The following is a 25250-nucleotide window of genomic DNA, read 5'->3' as shown; positions in this document are numbered from 1 at the left end:
AACATTAAAATTCAGAATCTGTATTTTGATGCATTTCATCCCATTGGTAAGCATAGTAGACCCTTCAGTCTTTGCACTCAAGATAATCTGCCGGTGATTTTGCATTCAGATGCTCTGCATCTGAGAAATCTTCCCCACACTGGTGCTTGGGGGGAGGCCTACCTTGAGATGTATAAGTTTGGGGGCCACCTAGAGCCTGTGGCACATAAATATGCCTGTAACATCAGCCTGGTGCTGACTCATGGTAAGTACTACTAGCTTGACTTTTTTTTTTGTCAGTCATATGTCAGAATTGCAAAGATCATTCCCTTACCCTCTCTCTTTGACCTTATCACCCCTCTAAAATCCCTCCACTGGCTCCCCATTTTATATCACGTCAAACATAAGATGCTGGTCTTCGCTTTCAAGGCCCTTCACAGCCTATTCCCATCCTGCCTATCATCTCTATCAAAATATTGTCTCCCATGTCCAATAGACAAATGATGCCAGCCTCCATCGCACATTTCCTAAATGTTCAAACACCTTTCTGCTTTCTCCCACCCTGCCCTCACTTGTGGGACGAGCTCCCTGTAAACGTCCACAAAGCGATCTCATTACCCCCTTAAAACTCTCCTTTGGCCTAGCCATTGCCAAGTTTTTTTAATAGGCACCATGCCACTGTCGTGCCGATACCACTACCTACCATGCTGACAAATATGGTCTCACTGTTTCCATGTTCTCCCCATCTATTTGTTTGTTCCTGTTGTCTCTTGTCTTATACTTACACTATAAGCTTTTCAGGGCAAGGACCAACTTGTTGTTTTTACATTACCTAGCACAATGGGGTCCTCCCAGTCCATAGCTAGGGCTCCTATGCATTATAGTAGATAGTAACTAACAGTAGACAAAGATGCATTAAGCATTACAAGTCAGTGTTTAGCACATGAACATTTCCCTCTCAAACATGGAAAATTTACACCATACTCACTAAACTAAGGCGAAAGGGGGCAAGAAAAGAGTACTGAGTTCTTCCAGTGAAATTTAAGTTATGCTTGGCAGAAAGCAATGTCCAGTCAGCATTATTAAACAGGTCTCTTTTACATGAAAAGTGAAAACCGCATTTGAGCATAAAAGTTTTCAAAGGCACTTTCATAAATACATGCACTATGCTCCAGTGTCCTTGGCCAAATGGCCCCTCCTCTACACAATGTTCTGGTACAGCTGGGCAGTAGGTTATCACTCTTCACACAAAAAAGATGGCTGCATCTCAGTAGTATAAATATAACCTATGATGCTCTTTAGGATATCTTGAATGGAGAGGTGCTATCATAAGAGGATATCAAATAGCTATTAACTCCCAGATGCTATTACAAGACGTGTACACTACTGGGGTGGGAATTCTGTTTTTATTGAAGGGTTTAATTCTCAACTATTAGTTACTATTACTGCTTTGCAAAAGGAATTAATATAATAGAATCATTGTGGGGAGGGAGGGTGTTTTGGTTTTGGTTTTTTAAAGTTTGGCAACCTGAAGAATTTGTGATAGTCTGCCAAGACAAAAATTAAGGTATTACGTTAGCACAATGTTCTGCAGAATGCACTTTTATCTTCTAAACACTCAAAGCTAAAGCTGATGGACTTTGGTAGACAAACTGAAAAATTACAGATGCACCAGAACTTTCTCTTGCCTCTAAACCCAAAGGCACAGGGGGAACAACAGGGGTATTTTTCTCTCTCTCAAGGAGTTTGCTTTATACAAACTTAAAAAGAAATGAACATTCTGAGCTCCTAGGAAATGCTCAGCAGTCAGTGCCACAGGAAGGAAGTTTCTCTATCCTTTTACCCAGAAAAGAAATGTCAATGGAAATAACTAAGAGTGTTGCTGCATTGTAGCAGTTGTTGCAGCATGGCAGCCCTTTGTACACTCTTGTGCCAATAGTGATTTCTGCAAGCTGATGAATATTGTGTAATCTCAATGTCAGCTGTCTGTGCACATACTCTGCCGGCTATAAACAAGTCTATATAATACACAATACCGTGCAGCAGAGGAATGTATCAGCCCTACATGCAATACCCCACTCAGTTCCTGGGCTTGCTTCTGGAACTGCTGTTGCAGCACTAATGATTGCTGCTCTGTGCACTGAAGTAGAAGAAAATGTGGCAAAGATTCTGCAGAAACTGCTGAGTAGCTGCACAAGGTCCCATATACATATCTTCAAATAGCTGCTGTACATCTCTGCCAACAGCTTCTAAGACCACTTGATGGTACACAAACATTCCTTCTATAGTTAAAAGGAAACTAGCAAGTTCATTAGACTTCCTCCCCCAATGCGTACAATAAACTTTATTTCCCCACAGTGGAGGCCACACGAAAAGTTGCTTCCATTCTGAGAGGGATTGCTAATTCCAGTGGTTATCCCCACATTAACTACAAGAAAGGAAAAAACAAATACAAGAGGATCTGGAGAGAACAGACGCCTGGGTGGCAAATACAACTAAAATCATCTTTGAAAAACTATAGCCAGTAAATGTGGGGGGAGAATCTAAAACAGCTATTCAAAAATACATCCTGCAGCTGCACCAGCATTGATAAAAATAAAGAGTTTACATATAATTAACTCAGCCTCGCCTCCACAGAAGTTACAGCAGTAAATCTATCACTCATACTGTGCTAATCCAATCAACTTTACTATGAGATAAATTTCCTTTGTTTACAAGCATAACTCACATGCACAATGGAAGCAAGTTAAAATAGTCTCAATTCCCATGCTCTAGTTGTAATGAAATAGCAGCATTTGTGTTTTGTAAGATTGCAGCCAGGGCTGCAGGCAAAAATCACTCTTCTGCAAACCACCACCCAAGGAAGGACTGGTCTGTCTCAGCAGATTAATGGAGTATGCCTTTGGCTGATGGTGGGATCATATTTCACTATTGGAAATCATTGGTGACATGGCACCTCCTTGAGAGTTCATCAGTCTAGCTGTGAAAGCAAGGTATAAGGCACTGTTTGCCAACTTTAGATAGACTTGTCAAGTACTTGTCCACAATTGCTGGACACTCATATTTCTAATCTCACCTTTTTCTTTTGTTAGGAAATGAATTGTATACTTAATGGAGGTCTGTGGTGGCCTCTACTACTCCATGAGGGCACAGAATGATATCCAACTGTGGAGGCAGAACATAGCTAGTAACCTTAAATCTGTATGCAAAGTATATTAACTGTAGACAGTAATACCTAATTATGAGAAGTTTCTTTTGGATGAGTTTTACATTTTTATGATTCTATGATAGGACAATCTATGACATTTCTAGGATTTATGATAAGTCATGCTCTCTGCAGCATGGTACCAAGTCAGTAGGCTGCTGAGGACTCACTAGCTGGCTCACTAAAGGTAGAGGAACTTCATGGAACAGATTTGCCTCTGGCATTTAATAAAGGAACACCTTTATTAAATTGTAACCTTTTATATAGAGGTTTTATAAAAATGTGACAGATGATGTGAGTCCATTAATGTTTAAAATAAATAATGAAATTATACACTGACAACACTGGTTTGCTCTAGAAGCATTTTAATTTACAAACAGCAATTCCCATTGACTTATTATTTATACCATAAAAAAGCAATGTACAAGCAAGAAACAAAAATTCTTCAGAACAAAATAAAGCAGCACATGTCACAAATCTAAAACAAAATGAATACAAGTGTAAAATATCATTTGAATAAATATTTTAAAATCCATGCTATAAAATAATCCTTAATGGCAAGTTATTAGTTGTTACAGCATCAGCTTAGCTAGCTTCATTTACTTCATATGGTGATGAAGTGTGGAGTTGTGAGGTTACCAGTTTATATTGCAAGATAATGACACTGAGTTAAGTCATTCAAACTGTTCAAATATTTATCATAAACAACTCTACAAATAATAAAAGTTATTTAAAAATACCATTTTCTGTTAAGGGAAATAAACACTATTAACACTGTGCAAGGAAGTAGTGAGTTCTACCTCTAATCAGACATCCAACCGAAGTCTTGCAATACGAGTCCAGAGGTTGAATTCATAATATACGTAAATTGGGGAGGCAGCAATTTGTTTTACCTGCTGTAGCAGTAAGCTGCCTATACAAGCTATAAGCAAGCCTGCTCAGTTATCAGTGCTTCACACCCTTTGAATACAAACAGGAACAGAACGGTCTCAGGCTTACTCTGCTTAAAATTTGTATGTAAACTTGCATAATTAAGTCAATATTCATTGTAGGGATAGGTGAATAATACATTGGGCTTCTAACTATATTAAATATAATTATTCTGGCACTTGTTAAAAGATATGTAAGAAATGCACAATGGTTATACACTTTGAACATTTTGAATGACTTTACTGAACTTCTGGTTCAGTCACTGAGTATTTGAAATTTACAATTCATGAACTAAACAGATTCATATAAAGAATTTACACAGTTCCCAAATACTTTCAAATATAAAATTTAATAAATAACCCTGACCAGTCTAAAAGCACCATTCAAGGGTAAATTTCCCTTGGAAAATAGATTAGGTGTTGCATATTTGAGTCCCTTTCAATGGTTTCATGTGAAACCCTTTCAGAAAATGACAATAAAAACAATCACAGTAAACTAAAATAAAAGATTTGAATAAGATACTTTAAAAATGGTAAAGCTCATTCAAGCTCAATCTTTTCCCAGCCCCTGGTTGTATTCCTGCTGTTCTTCCCATACTTCAACCCAAAGAAAAGTTATAACAGGCCTTACTGTTTTGGCTAGAAGTAAACTGAAGGCTTCAGCATAAAACATTTCCTCATGCTTGGGAAGATTATAATATTAAAAAACTATAAATTTAGGCCTACAGTATATTCTGATGAACAGTGAACAGACAGTATCCTTTATGCTATGTCGCAATAAAATGCAGAACCATTCATGAGGTTCTGTTGACTACAGCTAAACTGAGACACTAAGGTATTTACAAACCTATTTTCTAAATGTATTTACAACTTTAATAGAAATTATATGGAAGATAACTGATTAGGAAAACTAAAATAACTGTTTGAAACAAACCACAATCACTAGCAACAGTATAAAATTCTTTGTTTTCACAGTTTGTAATAATAGGTTAAACATCTAGAGGAAAGGACACTGTCACTGTTTTCACATTTGTCTATGTAATTCAAAAGGTAGATCAAGAAGAGACTCAATTATGAACCAGCCTTATATAGTTTCATGATGTATTTTACTGCCAAATATTTCTTCACATCATTTATTTTATTGACTTCTGCATTTATTGTAAATGAAACGTGTAAGTTCTATACGGTTTTAAGTTAGCGCAGAAATAGGTACTGTACAGTACTTTCAAAGTCTGCTTAAAATAACTACATAAGATACTTTGTCTTGGTGAACTTGTAAAATGAACTTCAAGTGGATAATGTTTTATGTTTCATGGTAATGTTAATCCTGGCAAACCATTATGTGACAAGGCACAATTTAATTGCTGCTGCCAGATCTGAAGTTCATTTTATACCAGATTCACACACTTTATAAGTTGAAATGTAATATTCAAAGATGCTCTATGCTGGCCTACATGTATACATCCTTTGAAGCACTGCTGAACCTTACAGTACTGTGTTATGGCTTGATAATCCTTAACACTGCTAGCAGTGGAAAGGGTAAATGTTATGCCAAAATGAATAGGAGCAAGTGGAACTTGCAAACTGTTGAATCATGATATTGTAGAAAAAGTGATGATTTCCTGCCCCTTAACAGTCCCATTGCAATGTTTTGAACCTGAACCAGTACAATCAAAGTGATGTATATTTTTGTCAGAGACAATTTTGGATAAGTCACTCTTTGGTAAAATCAAACCAGTTGAATAAATGTATAGATACAAAGAACTATATTTAAATAATGTTAAGACTGTGACACAATGACAAAGGTCAAGAAATACAAAGTTAACAGCCCTTTCCCTACTCCCCTCAACTCACACTACTATGGAAATAAGCCAACCCAAAGGCACCACAATACAAGTTTAAGATAAAGGATCAAGCTTAACTCTACATTTCTTGGCTTTTCTACGTGTCTCAAACTTAATTTTATCAAAACACAATTGTTTGTATTTACTTAAAAAAAACATTTATGTAAGAAAAAAACATTTATCTGAAACACCAACACGTGTTTAAATGGTAAACATGTAGCAATCTAGCCTCTCCTTGATGCACACAACTGTTTTCCATTAATGGAAATAGGAGTTCTTCTGTTGCTTCAGGGAGGAACAAATCCCTTATTTAGGCAGTTTTAGGAGGAAAAGGCAGATTATGTACCCGATTTAACTAAAACTGCTCCTATGGAGCAGCTGGGGTTTATAGTGTACGTCTGTATTTAGTAACATTAATCCTTATTGCGTACTGACACAATATTAAGAGATAGTGTATTTTAAAAGTTACTGCACAAATATACCTCGGACTCATGGACTAAGGGCCTGAAAAATATTTAAAAATCCCACACAAAGTTATTTGAGTTATAGGAGCCCAAAAAGCATTACAAGCCAGCAAACTTACCTTTTTTGCTTTCCTGTAACCAAAAAATGAGCATTTTTTTAATTTTAAAAGTTTAATAACATAATCACAAGAACATTAGCAATCATTGCAAAATGAATCTGAATAAAAAATATACGCCCAAATCTACATAAAGCTTCATTCTTTTGTATTTTTAAAAACATGATTAACAGAATTGTACTTCCTTAATTCTGCCAATCAAATAGAATTTTATACAGTAATGTTTGCCAGCCATGTTTTTAAGGTCTCTTTGAAGCTATCATCTCATTGAACAGATTTTGCTTTTGTTTCACTGTTACCATTAGGTTTCACATTTACTATACTATACTGACCTAAGTTGATAAAGGTAAACATAGCACCACATAAGAACCAAAAAACAAAAAACAAACACATTTGGTAATACAAAACGATTTAGAGTATTCTTAAAGGTTTTGTTATTGGTGGTCTCTTTATGAAGAAAACATTAACTGTTGAAATAATGGGGAAGCCATAGTGACTCTGTAATACTCACATATATAATAACAGACATATTGCTCGCAATTCCCATATAGTATTTTTACAAAAAAAAAAAAAGTAAAAATTCCAAGGGCTGAGACGTCACTTGGAACTGTAAGTAGGAAGTTACTGTGCACCTGAAACAGCTCTCTGGGAACAAGATAAAATACTGCTTGGAAGTACTGTAGTTTAAACTACAACATCCCTTTCCAGCTAACATTAGCCAACCATTTAGAATGATCAAGTTAGATTTAGTTACCTGGTATGTTTCTACAGTACAAAATGAAGGTAGATTCTGAGGCCAGTAAAAACACATTTAAAACCACAATGCTACTCTTGGGTTTGCTAGTATAACAATACAAGTTCTATAAAAAAGATCAGCACCACAGGTTGTCCAGCTTGTACTCTAGACAACTAACAAAAACCCAAACGATTCAACCATAATTTAATAGATTTATGGCATTTGGTTTACATATCTGCTATAAAGCAAGGATACTTAAACAAGGTTATTCACTTTGCTCATTTTTGGACACAAAGTAATATTTCAATAAACTGAAAACCAAGTAACTTTCTTCTAAAAAAGAAAAAATATCCCAGCAAAGTCCTAAGTCCTAGGTAGAGATGAGACTTAAGAGTTGAAAGCCTTGTACATTATATTAACTTTGACATACTCTTACATTCACCCCAACCAGAATAGGAAAAGTGAAAGTGTTTGTTATATAGATAAGTTTGTTATATATATATATAAAATTGCAAGCTACCAAAAAATAGCTATTTCAAAAACTAAAGAAGTTTCATTGGCACCTGGAGGGGACTGATGAGAAACCAGTCTTTCCCCATAGTGCTGCATAACCCCCATTATTGGGAATGGAAGTTAGGAAGCACAATGATGGAGAATATACCCTCTTACTGTATCCAGCAGGGCTGCTAGTCTTATTTGAATATCCTTCCCTGATGGAATTTGTGTCTTGCCAGATCAGCCAGTAAAGAACAATTTTAGCCTACTTCCCCCTCTGGACACCCAGAATACTCTATCCTTTATACTTTAAGCATCTTCAAGAGTGAAAAATACCTAGCTTCCTTCAAAACAATGGACAATCACATAGCTTCCTTCAGAAACCATTTTGACCAGATTTCCAAAAGGTCAGGAAAATTAAAAGAGACTGATATACCTGTACTGAAGGCTATTAAAGAAGCAAAAATTTTAAAAATGCATTGATTAATGTGCTCTGTTTGGGTTGCACTTAGAACTTAGTATTTTAATCAGGTGTGTTAGACACTGTGTGAATTTCCATACTAGAATCCATAGCTTCAGAGGCTGAAGTGTCATTATCTATTTTCTGTTCAAGAAATGCTTCTGTTCTTTCTGGAGATTCTATCCTGTTTCTTACTTCTGCTACCCCAGGGTGATTTTTTCTTAAATGCTGATTTAGCGTCCCTTGGAAAGGAAAACATTTCCCACAGATCTCACAGCGGAAGGGTTTATCATCCGTGTGGCCACGAATATGATACTCAAGTTGGTCCTTGCGTGTGTATTTCTTCCCACAAAACTTGCACACAAAAGGGGTAATTCCCATGTGTAATCGCATGTGTCGATCAAGGCTCCCTTTCTGGTTGAAAGACTTTCCACAGTAAATACAAATTAACCTCTCATTGTATGGATACCAGTGACCTCTTGCATTTCTTTCCCGTGGACTGCTTTCATATCCTGGGTTACTCACTATGGTTTCACCATCAGCCCCTTGCATTAAGCCCTGAATATCACTATGTAAGTGACCAGCGGATACCCGTTTTTGGCGTGCACGACCTCCTCTGAAACAGCTCAGCATGGACCTTGAAGGACTTGAATTGCTCAGGCTTCCAAAGGTTTCTGACATGCTAGTAGCCTGGGATGAGGCATGGGAAAATGAATAAACATGTTGTAATACAGATCCATAGGAGCCTACATTTACTGCAACCACTTGCTCTCCATCAACCATCTCGGTGTGGTATCCGTCATCGCCAAGTGAGGAGCTATCAGAACAACTTGGCCGGTCAGATTTTTCCATTTTAACCTTCACCTCTGCAATCTGGCTCTCCCTTACTGTCAGGTCCCCTTGCTCATGATCACCTTCAATCTGAATTTCATATTCAGAGACACTTCCACTGCTTCCTCGATCTGAGTGCCCTTCTTCGTGCAGACGACTGCGTAAAGTCTTCCCTGTAGTAGTTTCCATCCTTAGATCACTACCCGCTGTTGGTTGTGGCACCTGAGAGCAATAAGGAGGAGATATTTCAACAGGATTGGCAAAGTAGCTGCTATCTTTTACTCCATTGTGGCTTTCTTGAGTCTCTTCAGCACCAACAGTGACAGAGTCAACATCACCAACACTGATCTTTGAATGGATACTCTCCAATATCTGTGTGCACTTGTCAATGACGCATTGCATCTGTAGAAAGCTAGCTGCAGTTAGAAAACTAACAACATCCTTCAGTTGCAAGGACATCCTTCCAGTGTAACAAAATGAAAGTAACTGTTCAAAGACATTAGGGTTTTTAATAACGGATATTGATAAGCCACTCATGGTGCTTAATGCTGAATGATCACGGAAATATGGAGAACTGGCAGCTAGAACAGCTTTATGGGCTCTAAATGGCTGACCCTGAATATGCACAATTATATCACATAGCTTCCCTTGCAGACGAAGCTCATTTAATTGGCTCAGAACAGTGTTGCTGTACTCTGGCACATCAAACTGAATGAAACTGCTGCTGTCCATTTCTACTGATGTAGAACGTAATCTGTGAAAGAAAACAAAAAGATATATAACTCAGGATTTATACACATTTTACATTTCAAAGATAAGTGCAAACACATGGTTAAAGTGTATGCTGTGTGTAATAAATTAATTAAAGTTAAAATAAAAGGTCTAAGGTACATCTTAAGGCCTGGAATATTTTTACAAGTGGTTTCCTGTCTCCTATTTACATCTTTGTCCACTGAATAATTGTCTCCACTATCTACAATTCAGTGGCTCTTATATAACAGGACATATCAATGGTTCCTCATGAGTGTCCACATCCAATCTAAAAGTAGCTTTATAAATACAGGGACACAATTCCACATTCCAATTGGGATGGAAAGGGCAACTTCTAATGGGGGCCCTGGAAGCTCTCAGAATTATGAAGGATAAATGTCAAAATCCATGATCAGTCAGTCCCAATCACAGCTTCAAGGGGAGATATCTCACTCTATTCATCCTAAGAAAAACAGATTCTGAAGCACAAGTTGGCAGCCCCCCAATCCACAGGCTGGGCTGGGGTGGAGACAGGGCAATTAGGCACAGGAGGAGCTGGTACCAGTCATGCTCTGTAAGCCAGGAGAGGGGGAGGGGAGAAAAAGGGGATGTTCACTTTGCTTATGGAGGAGATTGGGCTCCTCAGAACCACGGTATCCCATGACAGCAAGTCCCACCTATATACCATCAGACATCTACAATGGAGTCCCACCTACATCCATTGAACTGTGCATTTTCTGCTCCTCACATCACAGAAGAGCCGTGTCAAATCTCCTGCTTCATCGCTTCTATAGCGACCAACACTTCCAGCCCCCTTCGCCAATCACAGCTGCCATCCTCGAGCACTGGGGCAAAGGAGCATGTCAATGGATGAGGTTAGAACAGAGCTGCAGTGAGACAGGCAGGTCCCTGGGGCTATGCTGGTAGGTTAGGGAGTGAAGACTCCAGGATGCCCACAGGGCTCTTGCCATGGAGAATTTCAGGGAGTGCAAACAGTCTCTGGGTCTGGAGCCTGAACTGTTCACACATGGTATGAAGCATGGTGTGTGGGGGATGGCACTGCCAACCCTGCCCTACCCAAATGGCATCCCTGTTATAATATCAGTATCTGGCAGGAATGGTAGAACAAGATTAAGGAACCTGATTAATATTAAGCTGCCAGCAGGAGTCATAACCTCTCAAGTGCGTGCTGCTTCCCACTATGCCCACCAATTATTCAGCCATCAAAGTAATTTTTCTGAAACACTTATTTCATAAAGTGCAACAGAGTCTTCTAGAGTTTGTTCAAGAAAACCAAAAGCCTACAAATTGTTTACTTCTTGTGATCAGATTTTTTGTCTAGACATTTCAGATTTTATTGGGATATTAACTGTTCTCTTCTAATCCCATTTATAGATCTTGAGTAGCAACAACAATGCAAAGGAGCAACTATCTAGAAAGTCAAAAAACTTCCCCCAAACATTCTCAACATGTGTCTGGAAGTGTTGTTCGAAGAGGCTCCATAGAAAAAAGTAAGTTTCAAAGTACAAAAACTAAACAAAGGCATTTCTGCAATTTTTTGCTAAAGATACAAATGGGGGGAGGAGGGCACATAAAAGGAGAAACATCTATTTAACTGGTGATTCCCTCCCTTCAACAGCTTCCACAGCATACACCACTTTCTGATTCCAATACCGTCATTGATCAGATGTCTGCAGCATTAAAATTGCTTTAGTTATTTCTTCTCTTTTCCTTCTGAAGTCCAAATACATTACACATCCACTGCACCTGGTTTCTCTAGCAGGAAAAACCGGAATCCCAAGGTCAGTATTGCTTATTGGCTTCACACAGAACACATCTAATCAAGATACTTTAATATACCACTGGATCTACCTTCTGTTTATATCTTAAGTTATGTGCTGTGATGAGATATATGAAAGATATGGAATCCAATTTAAATTTCACAACAGCTAATGAACTCTCCTAAAAAACCTTAACACCTACCAGGAGTAGACAGCAAAGTAAAACCTGCTAGAAGCAACACAGGATTTCTCTGCTATGTCTAGGTGCCATCCTCCACTTAACCCTGCTACACAATCATCTTCACAGGTGCCAGCACTTCTCTAAATCAAGAGAGCAGGGCAAGCAACATCTGAAATCAAATATAACAGCATTCAACGAAAATGCAGTTCATTGTTTTTCCTCTTTCTTTTAAAGTGATCCCAACCCCTGCTTAGTTGGAAGTTAAGATCACTTCAGAATTATAGTATGATGTTTTCCTACTCCATTTGTCTAGCAGTGACTCTGTAAGGCCTGCTACACAGATTTAGGAAACTAAAGTTTATTAATAATGTAAGGCATATTTAACAATTCTGATATACCTACCATGGTTTTCCAGCACCATGTACCAGCAAGAAACAAGGGGGGGGAGGGGGCAGGAGGAACTAAGCTACTGGCACAAGGGTAACTTTTTACCTGTTTATTTGCAGTTTTTCTATGTTGGCCTATACTTCCAATCATTAAACAATCAGTCTGAAAAGGGTCACTGTGTTGATTCCAATGTTTTCTGAAAAATTTAAGGTTTTGATTTTAAGAAGTTTTTAGCCCTTTTGTTTTCTGAGATCACTTCCCATGCACAAACTGATACACTTACTACACTGCTACCTTCCTGAGTCTGTAGACAGACTGAAAAAATAGCTTAAACATTTTACTTTAATTCTGATCCTTAACATAAATGTCTGTGAGGGAGAGGAACAAAAGAGATCACTCTAGGGAGTATGGCAGATCTCTGGGGAAGTGAATCACTTTTACTATAAAATCTTGCGCAATCAGAATGAGTGGGTTGGACTAACGGCAGCAAAGGACAGGAAACATGTTTTGCATAATAATTTGTTTCCTGGTGAGTCAGATCCAATATTTTATTTGAGACAGTCTGATTTGCTGAGACAATTATTGCATATAACCATAGTGATTTCATAATAGGTGCTGATATTTAAATGATATATATTAAGGCTGTCTATCACAGTTAATTCACAGGATTAATTCAAAAAAATTAATCGTGATAAAAAATTAATAGCAGTTTTAATTGCATTGTTAAACAATAGAATACCAATTGAAATTTAAAATATTTTTGATGTTTTTCTACATTTTCAAATATATTGATTTCAATTACAACACAGAATACAAAGTCCACAGTGCTCACTTTATATTATTTTATTACAAATATTTGCACTGTAAAAATGATAAAGGAAATAGTATTTTTCAATTCACCTCATTCAAATACCGTAGTGCAATCTCTTTATCGTGAAAGTGCAATTTACAAATGTAGAATTTTTTTGTTACATAACACTCAAAAAAAAAAAAACAATGTAAAACTTTAGCGCCTACAAGTCCACTCAGTCCTACTTCTTATTCAGCCAATCACTAAGAGAAACAAGTTTGTTTACATTTATGGGAGATAATGCTGCCTGCTTCTTATTTACAATGTCACCTGAAAGTGAGAACAGATGTTCGCATGGCAATTTTGTAGCCAGTATTGCAAGGTACAGGGAATCCTCGGACTTACAACACAATTCTGAGGAACCGCTTTTCCCATAGGAATCAATGGTATAAATGGGGGATTGGCTCCTCAACCAAGGCTTGATACACTATTTTCACCACAATAAACCAGATTTTTGTACTAAATGAATTATAGATGACTAATTTCAGAGAAGCAGCCATGTTAGTCTGTATGTAGCAACATTAATGTATTTATTTGGTAAACAGCATTCAAATAAACATATAAAATCACATATGCTTTGACCTTCCAGAACTTTTTGAACAGGGAGACAGGCTGGGCAGACAGCCAGGGAGGCAGACAGGCAGCAAGGCAGGCAGCTCTCAGAATGTCGGCAACATACTAACTCAGAATTGGGCTTGCTTTTTAAAGAGTTGCTTGTAAATAACTTTGTGGTAGCGTTATAATGAATGGAGCTGGAAGGGGGTCCCTTGCAGTCGCCTGTCTGATCGGCTTCCATGGCCATGGTAGCTTGTTGCCGGGTAGCCTTGCCACTTGTTTTTCACTGGCTCCCAGTCCCGGTCTCAGCCAATCAGAAAGCTTGAACAGTGAAATCAGTGATTGGCTGAAGCTCAGCACATTATGTGTGCTGTTCTCCCTGCCGGATTTCATCATAAGGTTGAAACAAGCATCGCAGGGGAGAAACGGGCGGTGAATTGAAAAGTGTCATAAGTGGTGTCCGAGGACTCCCTATATTTACATGCCGATATGCTAAACATTCATATGCCCCTTCATGCTTTGTCCACCATTCTAGAGGACATGCTTCCCTGCTGATGACGCTCATTAAAAAAATAATGTGTTAATTAAATTTGTGACTGAACTCCTTGGGGGAGAATTGTATGTCTCCTCCTCTGTGTTTTACCCACATTCTGCCAATATTTCATGTTATAGCAGTCTCGGATGATGACCCAGCATATTGTTTGTTTTAAGAACACTTTCACTGCAGATTTGATAAAACGCAAAGAAGGTACCAATGTGAGATTTCTAAAGATAGCTACTGCACTCAACCTGAGGTTTAAGAATCTGAAGTACCTTCCAAAATCTGAGACATGAGGTGTGGAGCATGCTTTCAGAAGTCTCAAAAGAGCAACACTCTGATGCAAAAACTACAGAACCCAAACCACCAAAAAAGAAAATCAACCTTCTGCTGGTGACATCTGACTCAGATGATGAAAATGAACATGTGTTGGTCTGCACTGCTTTGGATCATTATCGAGCAGAACCCATCATCAGCATGGACGCATGTCCTGTGGAATGGTGGTTGAAGCATACAGGGACATATGAATCTTTAGCGAATCTGGCACTTAAATATCTTGCAACGCCAGCTACAACAGTGCTATGAGAATGCCTGTTCTCACTTTCAGGTGACATTGTACACAAGAAGCGGGCAGAGTTATCTCCTGCAAATGAAAACAAACTTGTTTGTCTGAATGATTGGCTTAACAAGAAGTAGGACTGAGTGGACTTGTAGGCTCTAAAGTTTTACATTGTTTTATTTTTGAATGCAGTTATCTTTTGTACATAATTCTACATTTGCAAGTTCAACTTTCATGATAAAGAGATTGCACTACAGTACTTGTATTAAGTGAATTGAAAAATACTATTTCTTTTATCTTTACAGTGCAGATATTTGTAATAAAAAATATAAAGTGAGAATTGTACACTCTATTCTGTGTTGTAATTGAAATAAATATATTTGAAAATGTGGAAAACATCAAAAAATATGTATATAAATAGTATTCTATCATTAACAGCACGATTAAGTGCACGATTAATCTTTTTAATCGCTTAACAACCCTAATATATATAACTTCCTCCTATTAAATTTCCTGCTTAATTTTTAAAATACGTTCAATTAACAAAAGACTTAAAAATTGTAACAAGACAGTACAATCACCACATCTGGAACAGGGTGTACCTACCCTGTATTAGTTCCAGATGGGTTAACCACACTCTGTGGGCTGAAGAAGCCATGCCCTCTCGCCCTTGCTTGGCATGCTCAGACTGGAACCAGAGTGTAAAAGGGAATAGCTCAGGTTAGTCTGGGCTGACCACAGAGGAGACTGGATTGTCTTGCAGGATCCTACCAGGAAGCTGCCAGGTGAACACCGAGCTGACTGCTGAGGCCGACGGAGGAGAGACTGCTGAGGCTGTGAGATTGCAGTTACTGGAAGTCAGGGCAGGAAGTGACCCAGGGATCAGGCCTATAGCAACGAGAGACCAAGACTAATCACAAAACTACTGGTTCCTTGGGGCCTGGGTTGGGACCTGGTGGAGAAGGGTAGCCTGGATCCCCCTACCCCAACTGCACCCACCACCGGCTGCAGTCACCCCCCTGAAGTGGCGGGCTTTACTGTCAAAGGACAGCTTTATTGACCCTGGCCACTGGGCCACGCTGCCCTGGCAGAAGGACATCTCTACTGACTCTGGCCTTGAACTAGATGAGCCAATAAACAGACTCTAGCCACTAGACCCCGCTGCCCTGGAAGCCAGCACCACTGTACTGACACAAGATAGTAAGCCACTTGAGCTGTTGAATCCCCATTTTGTTTCCCCCATAATCTACCCTGTGACAACATCCAATTACAGTAAGTACTAAATCACTAAAAAAAATTGTCTATGCCAAAAAAGTTGCACAGATAATGCTTCTACTTTGCATAATAAAATTGACAAAATGGATCTGAAAAAATGACTTTTCATTACAAAGCAGTAGCAAAGTTTCAGAGCAGCTGTAAAGATTAAATTTTATAATTTCCTTTCCACAACCCTAAAACTTTCTGATTTCCATTGTCTTCTAATGGAAAACACTAACTAATGAAATCCTACTTTGCAGCAAGCTTGGTCTTTACTGGAAAGTAAAGAGCTGTACTAATGACATGGAATTCCTGGAAAGAAGAATCCCAATCAGTGAATGGAGATATTCCAATAGGGACAAATAATGCTAAAGTCTTTGAGAATTTCTATAATATTGAATTTTAGATGGTGAAATATTTACTATATATACACAACCTTACTACATTTCAGAAAAACATGTATGCCATCAAAATGTACGCGGGAAGTCTGAAATATCCATTTAAAATAATTTAGAAAACTATTTTAGGTATAGTCTTGTGTATTAATTATATATACTACAGTGCAAGGAGTATGTCAGGTCTTCACTAGAAAAGGTTTGCTACTATTGCTATGATGGCAAACTCTCCTAGGGGAGAGACTCAACTTATACCAGTGCCCCGAACAAAATAAGTTATACCGGCAAAACCACTCTTTTGCCAGAAGATTGCCATCTACACTAGGGCTTTTGACACTATACACCACTATCTGACATTGCTATACTGGCAAAAGAAAGACTTAACTGTAGTCCTGGCCATATTGCCACTGCCATGTAGTTCAAGGAACTAAAACAAAATATTCATAGATTTTTGAGGCCACAAGGGACCATTGTGATCATCTAGTCTGACCTGCATAATACAGACTGAACCACTTCACCAGTAATTTATACATCAAGACCATAATTCCTTGTTGAGCTACAGCATGTCTTTTAAAGATATTCAGCCTTGATTTAAAGGCCTCAAGTGATGGAGAATCCACCATACACCAAGGTAAGTTGTTCCAATGCTTAATTACCCTCACTGAAAAGAAGTGCACTCTATTTCTAGGCTTAATTTGTCTATCTGGAGCTTCTAACCTTGGGTTTTGTTAAAGTGCTATCTACTATCAAATATTTTCCTCCATGTAGATACTTGCAGGCTGATCAAGTCACCAATTAACCTCCTGAATAAGATTAATAGATGAAGCTTCTTAAGTCTCTCACTATAAGGTATGTTTTCCAGACCTTGAATAATTCTTCTATAGTTTTTCTGAACCCTTTCAAATTTTATTATTTTTGAAGCACGGACACCAGAACTGAACAGAGTGTTCCAGTAATGTCTCACTTATGCTGTAAACAGAGGTGACACCACTTCCTTACTCCTACTTGCTATTCCCCTTCTTATACGTCCAAGGATCACATTTGCCCTCTTAGCTAATGCATCACATTGCCTTACCTTATGGTTCTATATTGCTATCCACCAACATAGTATCTTGAGTGCATCAGGAGCTTATGTTCAATTGGTTATCTATCATGACCCTACTTCTTAGGACAAGGTTAAAATTACTTCAGATAAGAGTAGTTTCTTAAACTAACATACAAACAGCAAGGTCTACCTCCCCCCCCCCTCCCAAATCTCATTTTTCAATTTAAAATAGTGAAATCAATAGAAGGTGATGTAATATACTTGGTATTGAATTTCCATGCCTATAATGGTAACAGCAGGAAAGCATTGAGTAACTACTATATGGAGCCACACACGTGCCAAGCTCATATTTAATTTCTGCTTTTAAGTCTGCACCTGTTTAGTTTCATTCATTTGCTGATACATACCTGTCTGTTAAAACTGTTTGTGAATCATATGAGCTGTACTCACGTATTTAAATGTATGGAAGCCAAAGTCCTGTCCCATCATCATTAATATAACCATAGACAAAAACATTAAAACGTGGTTACTGCTGTAACAAAAGTGCAAAAATAAGTTTTCTAAGTATTTCTCTCTCAGTCCCAATCAAAATTTAGACTGAACTATCATCAGCTGTAACCTCATACTTTGTTTTGAAGAAAAAAAAATGCTATCGTAACACTGAGATTGGCTACAGCATTCTGATTCTGACCAAAGTACAGGAGAAAAGCTGAAAGAAAACAGTATGCTGTAATGGATATTCATGAAGACCTCATCTTAACTTTAAAAGATTTGAGTGCTTACTCCACTAATTTGTTAGAATCTGAGAGAACTTTTTTATGCAATCTGACATCTTATGCAGCACTACTATCACTTATGAGGACTTTTAAGTGTTTTTCCACTTAGAAAGATGACACTTTGGGCACTACGATCAGTGCTGAAAGTTTTAGAGCCAGATCCTCAACTACAGCTGGACTAGAAAATTAGCTTAAAGCTCACCTTTGCATTCCTCCAATCTTGCAGCTGCTGTGGGCAGTCACCAGGTTAGAGCTGCCTAGAGGCTGTTTTAATTTATGCCAGCTACTAAAAGGGCAAAGCAGTTGAAATTGCCACCAGATATTGGTGCAGTATAGGGCCCCCTACTAGGTCCCCTTTTCTTCAGTCACATCTCTTTTATGTCCGTCCTGGAGAGCAGGATTGTGTAGGAGCCTCTATGCCAGCTCTATTCCACTGAAGGATTTCCCACCTTGCACTGGGGTGAGCCTCCCAGCCCCTTATACACTGGCTTTATGGAGAGAATCTGCTAACAGTGTGACACAGAGTGTGTTTGCTGTGTCAATGAATCTGGCCCTCAATCTTGTAAGAACATGAGAAAGCCATATTGGTCAGATCAATGGTCCATCTAGCCCAGTATCCTGTCTTTCGACAGTGGTTCTTCTGCAGTTAGTAAACAAATAGCTTTTTATTAAGTACTGATCTTCCTGGAGAAGACAGCTTCTTACAGGCCAAAAATAACTTCGATTGTTGTATTTAACCACAAGCACTTGTACTTCACTTTATATTAAGTATACTAAAAATATAGAGTATTGCCCACTGTTCAGCCATTCCTAGGTTTAAGCTGCTATTTCCCTGGAAAACTTTTGTCTTTCGTCTTTCAAAAAGCACTGATAACTGTAGTTTGTTTCTATTTAATTCAAATGAAGTAAGTAGAATATATTGATTATATATATTTCAAAACCTATTTCACTAAATAAAAGGGACTTTTCCAGAAGATTCATACAATTAATATATGTTCAGAATAAGGTCTTGGCTACTTTAGACCCATGCACATAAAACAAATTCTATAAGGGATATCTGTATCTATATATAAACGCACACCCACACACACCCCCATACATATTTCCCTATGCAGTTCATATACTGCAGCTTCACCCCACACCTGTATTATTCCTTCGTTGTAAACCATAGAATAAAAAGATGAATGACTGGAACACTTTTTCAGAACACCTTTTTAAGCTTACCGGAACAGATAAACTGCTACAAAATATAAATCTTAGTGTATTGATTATATTTGTCTAGAGGTCTAGCATAATATGAGAAGTTTTACTGTACATTGCATACACGAGGACTAACATTTAAGAATTGCTGTGCATGAAGGCAAAGGAGTGCTGGGGTAATCAAAAACCTGCTGAAATCATAATGTCTGAATGGCCAAGTTGAGAAACAGGTAACCGGGCAGCAGATCACCTGTCTACTCAAAAGTTCTCTACTACGCTTCATATTTACCAATGTGTGTCAAACATGTCTGGTATGGGATATTATTGGTACAGACACACCTCATAACTGTCCCTCATTTCAAGGGAAAAATCAATCATTTTTGTCTCAGAGTTACTTTCATTCTGCACAAACCTGGTGCCCCATCACTTATTTTTTAAAATTATTTATGTCAGAAATAAAGAATCATTAAACCAAAGTTAAATAAATCGTTAATTTACCCTAAAGGAATAAATCCCACAACAATTTCTGCATGAATTTATTTGTATCCTTCATTTTGAATCTCTCTTATTTGGGCCTTGGCAAGTTGCAAAGTACGGGTACAAAAACCAGAGTACACAAATGTAGAATTCTGATCTCAGTACAAGTAACAATTTATTGTGAGTCACTAAGAAAGTCAACGGGATCTGGAGTTAGCCCCTTGGTCCAGAAAGATACCACAGCACTACTGAAAAATGTTGCAATTTAGTTCAGTAACATTCTGCACTTTTTACTGTTGCACTAAAGCTTCATTTTGTTTACACTTTCTCTATAGCATAGAATGTAGTTTTTCTATGTATCTTTTGTATTTAAAGGTAACATCAAAGCACTTTATATTGTACTGTATTAGATACTGGCAAACCAAGAGCTGTCATGCACATAAAAATTCCTCATGCTCCTTGGATGCAGGAATGCCACATACTGTCGGTGGAACACTGGTTATGACTCCGGGATATTCCCTGAAATTTTTAAAGAGAGATACAGTACCTTTAATTGCTATCTCATCAGCCATACAAGTAGGCAGAAACAGACTTGGATTAATGTCATTCAAAAGGACTTGCATATTTATACCTGCCTCTGAAAATTTCCACTACATGCATCCAACGAAGTGGGTATTCACCCACGAAAGCTTATGCTCCAATACGTCTGTTAGTCTATAAGGTGCCACAGGACTCTTTGCCGCTTATTCAAAAGGACATCATCTGTAATAATATGACAATACTGCACTTCCAACATTAAGGAGATCAAGTCTCTTAAAACTGGAGGAATATAGAAGTTTGTGATGTATTTCTTAACAAATTTGATTAAGCATCGTTTCTTGACATAACTGGGGAGAAAAATCCCATGTCCCAAAACCAAATACAGAAGTCAAAAGATGCCAAATATTTTCTTTCAATTGTTAAGAAAGGTGTGCGTACGGGTCACATAATACAGATCCCTTAAGCTTCCCACAACACAAGGCACCAAGACAATGAACTAAAATTCCACTTGGCAGGGGTCAAAAGTTATACTTTCATGGTTTTTGATGTACATGTAACTGAGAGGGCTACCTGAAATAAAATTTGTGCGTGTGTTGTGGTTTTGAAAGTTCTCTCCTGGGATCAGTAAATTATCATACTTTTGTTCAGGACAGATGGAACCATAGCGTCTCTTGTAATTGTAAGGCTATTAAAAATAACTGGGCAACAATTCAAATCATGCCTCTCCCCTATTTTCCAAAAAAACTCCAAATCCCAGCTCCTGAGAAAAAGGAGCTGACAGAATACCAGGTGTAGGAAATGCTGCAGTAACCAGTCCCTCCATTTTTGTGCGCAGGCAGGGTATTGAAGATCATAAATTTCAGAGAGAAAAATTCTTGTTAATTTCAATCTTTTGCCCAATAGGAACTAAAAAGGGAAATAGTAGAGAGAGCCAATGTGAAGGTGTCCTCATCACACACATTCAGAACAGATCCAACACTTTGGTGGTAAGCCCTCTACCAGAGGAGCAATAATATGTAATTTTTATGGCTAGCCAAAAAACAAGAATTCCATTTTGCAGAACAGATTTAGCTTTTACATTGTTTCCATTCCACATTAAGATGAAACCAAGACCTTTCAAAATTTTTCCTGATAAAACATGAGACTCACCCCAATAGCCAACAGCTCAGTGAGACGCTGGACACACAGATGCATGTCCCTGGTTAGTGTTCTCTTCGCTGTAACAACCTTTTAGTACAGGGATTTGATCCTAGGTCTCTCAAATCCCAGACAAGTGGCCTCCCAACAGAGCTATAGCCATTTTGGGGCTCTCTCACATTGGAGCTGTTCTAATTTGCATAAATTAACTATTCATTAGGTCCAACAGAGTGACTATAATCCAGTGATTAGGTCCAAATTCCTGTTCCAAATCATCAGGCACAGCAGGGACATGAACCTGGTTCTCCCACATCCTAGGTGAGTGCCCTAATCACTGGGTTATTGGCTATTTTAGGGCAGTTCCCTCTTACACCAGAAATTCTATGCTGGATTTAAGAAACCTTCCCAATGAAAGTTTTACCAAAACCAATAATTTCCATGAAAAGTTTCAGTTTGATAAATCAGCATTTTCCAGCTAAATTTTTGAAAAATTGAGTTCTGTTGAAAAAAATCCCCACCAGCAATAGTAATTTAAGCGGTTGGTTAAAAACGTTAATAGTGTAATTTTAAAGACAAGTGCTTTTAGTTATTAAACTAGTAAATTATTAGATTACAAACACACTATACTTTGCAATGCACTGAGAATAGTGTGGCATCTAGACATAGCAATTGGGACACTAGAAATATAGAAAAATTTAAGACTTCTTCTTTGAGCAATATTACAACAGAGAAAGTACTTCTGAAACAAAAACATGAGGACTGCTTTCCCCCTTATTACCGCTATGTGCACTGCTGGCTCATATAAAAAATGATTATAGTGAAAATAAACAGGTAAAGATTCAAAGACCAGGAGACAACAAAGTTTTCATGATCAATTCAAGTTTCAGGTCGTCCGATTTTAGCTCAAAGAGTCAGTTTACATGTAAACATAGATATATGTACACATCTAATTCCAACAACAGCAATAACCATATCAGTGAAAGGCTGGAAGTAAAGAAGCTCTGTACACAAAGGTTAGGTGCCAGACAAGTACAACGTATGCTTCAGAACCATAAATGTGCTTTGAAATCAGCAAGATATTTAACAAGTAACCATCTGCGTAGTCTTCATTTTGTGCACATATCTGAACACTTATGCAGACACCAACATTTCCATTTTCACCATTTATAGTCAAGTATTCAATGGTTCCTAAATCACAATTATAGCAAACTTTTGTCCAAATTTGAAAAACCAGATGTTTCAACAAGCCACTTGCAACATGGGAGACAATTCTGTTAGCACAATCTGTTTTGGAAAATACATATCCTTTACTTTGTCAAAGCTAAACTGTGAAATAAATTATTTTTAATATTTTACGCTATTATTATAGATGAAGAATATGTAATTAATATCAGTGACATGTTCGGCTGGTTTTCTAATTTCTCACGTACAGCTAATAACTTTTTACATTTTAGATAATCAGACATCAGTCATTATTTTCTTGATGTAATAGCGTTTTAGAGCAATGAAAATTAATGAAGTTAGCCATCTATTTAGGTATGATAACAAAATCATCGCTACAGTACATTAAAAGAACATGACATCCATCTGTACTTTCCATGTCAGTACCCTCCATCTCTCCCTTGTTACACCACTTTCTTCTAATTGGATGTTTTTTATTATTATTCAACAGTCTCCATAAGACCTGTATACTGGCCACTCTACAGCTGTCATTAAGGGGAAAAAGGGATGGCAAAGTGCAGACGCTTCCTGATCTCAGGCAGCTACCCAACCACTGACACTTTCAGCCACAACCATGTCCGCTACAATGTCTCTCTACTTTGCAATGCGTTGTACTGTAGCTATTTTTAACTAAGCAGTCCTGGCCTCCTTTCCTCACCTTTAAAATCTAGTCGTTTTTATTTTATTACAGATTGCTCTCCAAGTTTCGAGGGGAGAGGGAGAAAGGGAGCTTTAAAAATAAATTCAAACCCAGCAAGCTTATTTTTCTCTAAAAGCAGCAAAGAGTCCTGTGGCACCTTATAGACTAACAGATGTATTGGAGCATAAGCTTTCGTGGGTGACTACCCACCTCGTTGGATGCCTGTATGCTCCAATACATCTGTTAGTCTATAAGGTGCCACAGGACTCTTTGCCGCTTTTACAGACCCAGACTACCCCTCTTATTTTTCTCTGTGTTCCTGCAATAAACTAATGTATGCATAATGGAAGGTTTTTAAAACTGCTTTAGACATCTTTTTCCCAAAGGGAAAAACAAACGTCTATCTAGACTGAAAATTAACTACAGGCTTAAACTCTTGGGAAGCAATGTTTATCGTCCGTCTGTCTGTCTGTCTACCCGTAAGCATAAGCGGTTCTATACCAGCCAGCATAAAATATTCTTCTTGTAGTCGGAGGGCTCCATCTGAAAATACTAGCTTTACAGAAAGCGTCAATATTTATAAGCCACGGCCTCCCAATTCACAGGCCGAAATTAAACTGAACGGATCAGTGACGTTGGACGCTGGCGCGCTCCGAGCAGGCTCAGGCACGGAGCGCGCGCCCGGCGCACGAGCAGCCCCCGGGCCGGCAGCTCGGCCCCACAGCGCCCGCTCCGTGCGCCGGACAGTTTCTCCTCCAGTGCTGCGCGCTGGTGCTCGCCGGGCGGCCCGAGCCCGCGGTGCCCAGGCCGATTTCCGGAGGCTCGGGCCCCCTCCCGCGGCGAGCGGCAGCCCGGCGAGGGGGCGGGGAACGGGGCAAAGCAGCCAGCGAGCCCAGCCCGGGGCAGGACCGCGCAGCCAGAGCCCGCGATGCTGCCCATCCGCCGCGCCCGAAGCAGCCCTGCGGCGGGCGGGCCCCAGGCGAGGGGCAGCGGCCACGGCCAGAAGGCGGCGGCGGGGGCGGCAATGCCCCGTGAGGGGCCGCGGGGAGAGCAGTCCGCGCCCGCCCCAGGGGAGCGCCCTGCCCGGGGGGCTGCACCGGGACCCCGCGCGCCTGGGGAGGCCTGGGCTCCCGCCGCGGGGGCTGCGGCTCCGGGGGAGAGGGAACGCGGCCGGCCCCAGGCCCTCGGGCCCCGCGCCCGCCGCCGGCGGCTCCTCACCTGGGGGTCTCGGGGTCTCTCACATGGCGGGTGCCCGGCCCGGCCCGCTCCCTCTCAGCACCGCTTCCCGCCCGCTCCCACAGCTAGTTGCACCCGGAAGTGGTTCCCCAGCAGCAGCACTTCCGGGTCACCCGCAGACCGAGGCGGGCGAGGGCCGGCGGCTCCCCCGGCCGAAGGGCGGGCCGAGTCCCGCCCCCGCGGCCGCCCCCTTCACGCGCCGGCCGCGGGCCCCGCCCTGCCCCCGCGAGGCCGAGGCCCGGCCGCGGGGCCGCCGCAGGGGCCGCCTGGGTCCCGCCCGCCCGGACCCGCGGGGCGGCCCGATAACGTCGCCGGCGCTGCAGGGCGAGGGCGCCGGGCTCCGAGCTCCGCTCCGCTCCGCTCCCTCGGACGCTCCCCCGCGGATGCTTCACGCGGCCCCTGGGCCGGCGCGCCCTGCCCCGCTCACAGCTGCGCGGCTGCGGCCCGGGGCGCGAGTCCCTCCAGGAGCCAGCCGCGCCCCACTGCCGCCCCGTCGGAAAGTGGCTCCTGCCCCGGGCTCGGGCACTGGCACGCTGGGGCGGGAGCTACCTGCCCCTGGCGGGCTGCTCCGAGCAGGGTCCTCCGGCTGGCCCGGGGGGCCGTGGTGGTGGTCAACGCCGGATAATTTTCAGTTGGAGGTCACGTTTTAAGGCCTGTATCAGGAGA

General features: G+C 40.1%; 1 protein-coding gene across 2 annotated transcripts; it reads right to left on the bottom strand.

Moving 5' to 3' along the window:
• Positions 1-3532: 3532 nt before the first annotated feature.
• On the bottom strand, positions 3533-24686 carry ZBTB34 (zinc finger and BTB domain containing 34). 2 transcript variants are annotated; one of them, XM_048822522.2, is made up of 3 exons: positions 15267-15703; positions 11793-11940; positions 3533-9813 (listed from the first exon to the last, which is right to left on the bottom strand). In XM_048822522.2, the coding sequence occupies exon 3, from the start codon at positions 9789-9791 to the stop codon at positions 8292-8294; it is 1500 nt and encodes a 499-aa protein (XP_048678479.1). In that variant the 5' UTR covers positions 9792-9813; positions 11793-11940; positions 15267-15703; the 3' UTR covers positions 3533-8291. The 2 variants fall into 2 exon arrangements, with proteins under 2 accessions (XP_048678479.1, XP_048678477.1); XM_048822520.2 differs by lacking the exons at positions 11793-11940; positions 15267-15703 and adding an exon at positions 24567-24686.
• Positions 24687-25250: the final 564 nt, after the last annotated feature.

Source organism: Caretta caretta, chromosome 16, assembly GCF_965140235.1.
Source record: "Caretta caretta isolate rCarCar2 chromosome 16, rCarCar1.hap1, whole genome shotgun sequence".
NCBI classification, from domain to species: domain Eukaryota; kingdom Metazoa; phylum Chordata; order Testudines; family Cheloniidae; genus Caretta; species Caretta caretta.
This window is presented reverse-complemented; position numbering and strand designations above follow the sequence as displayed.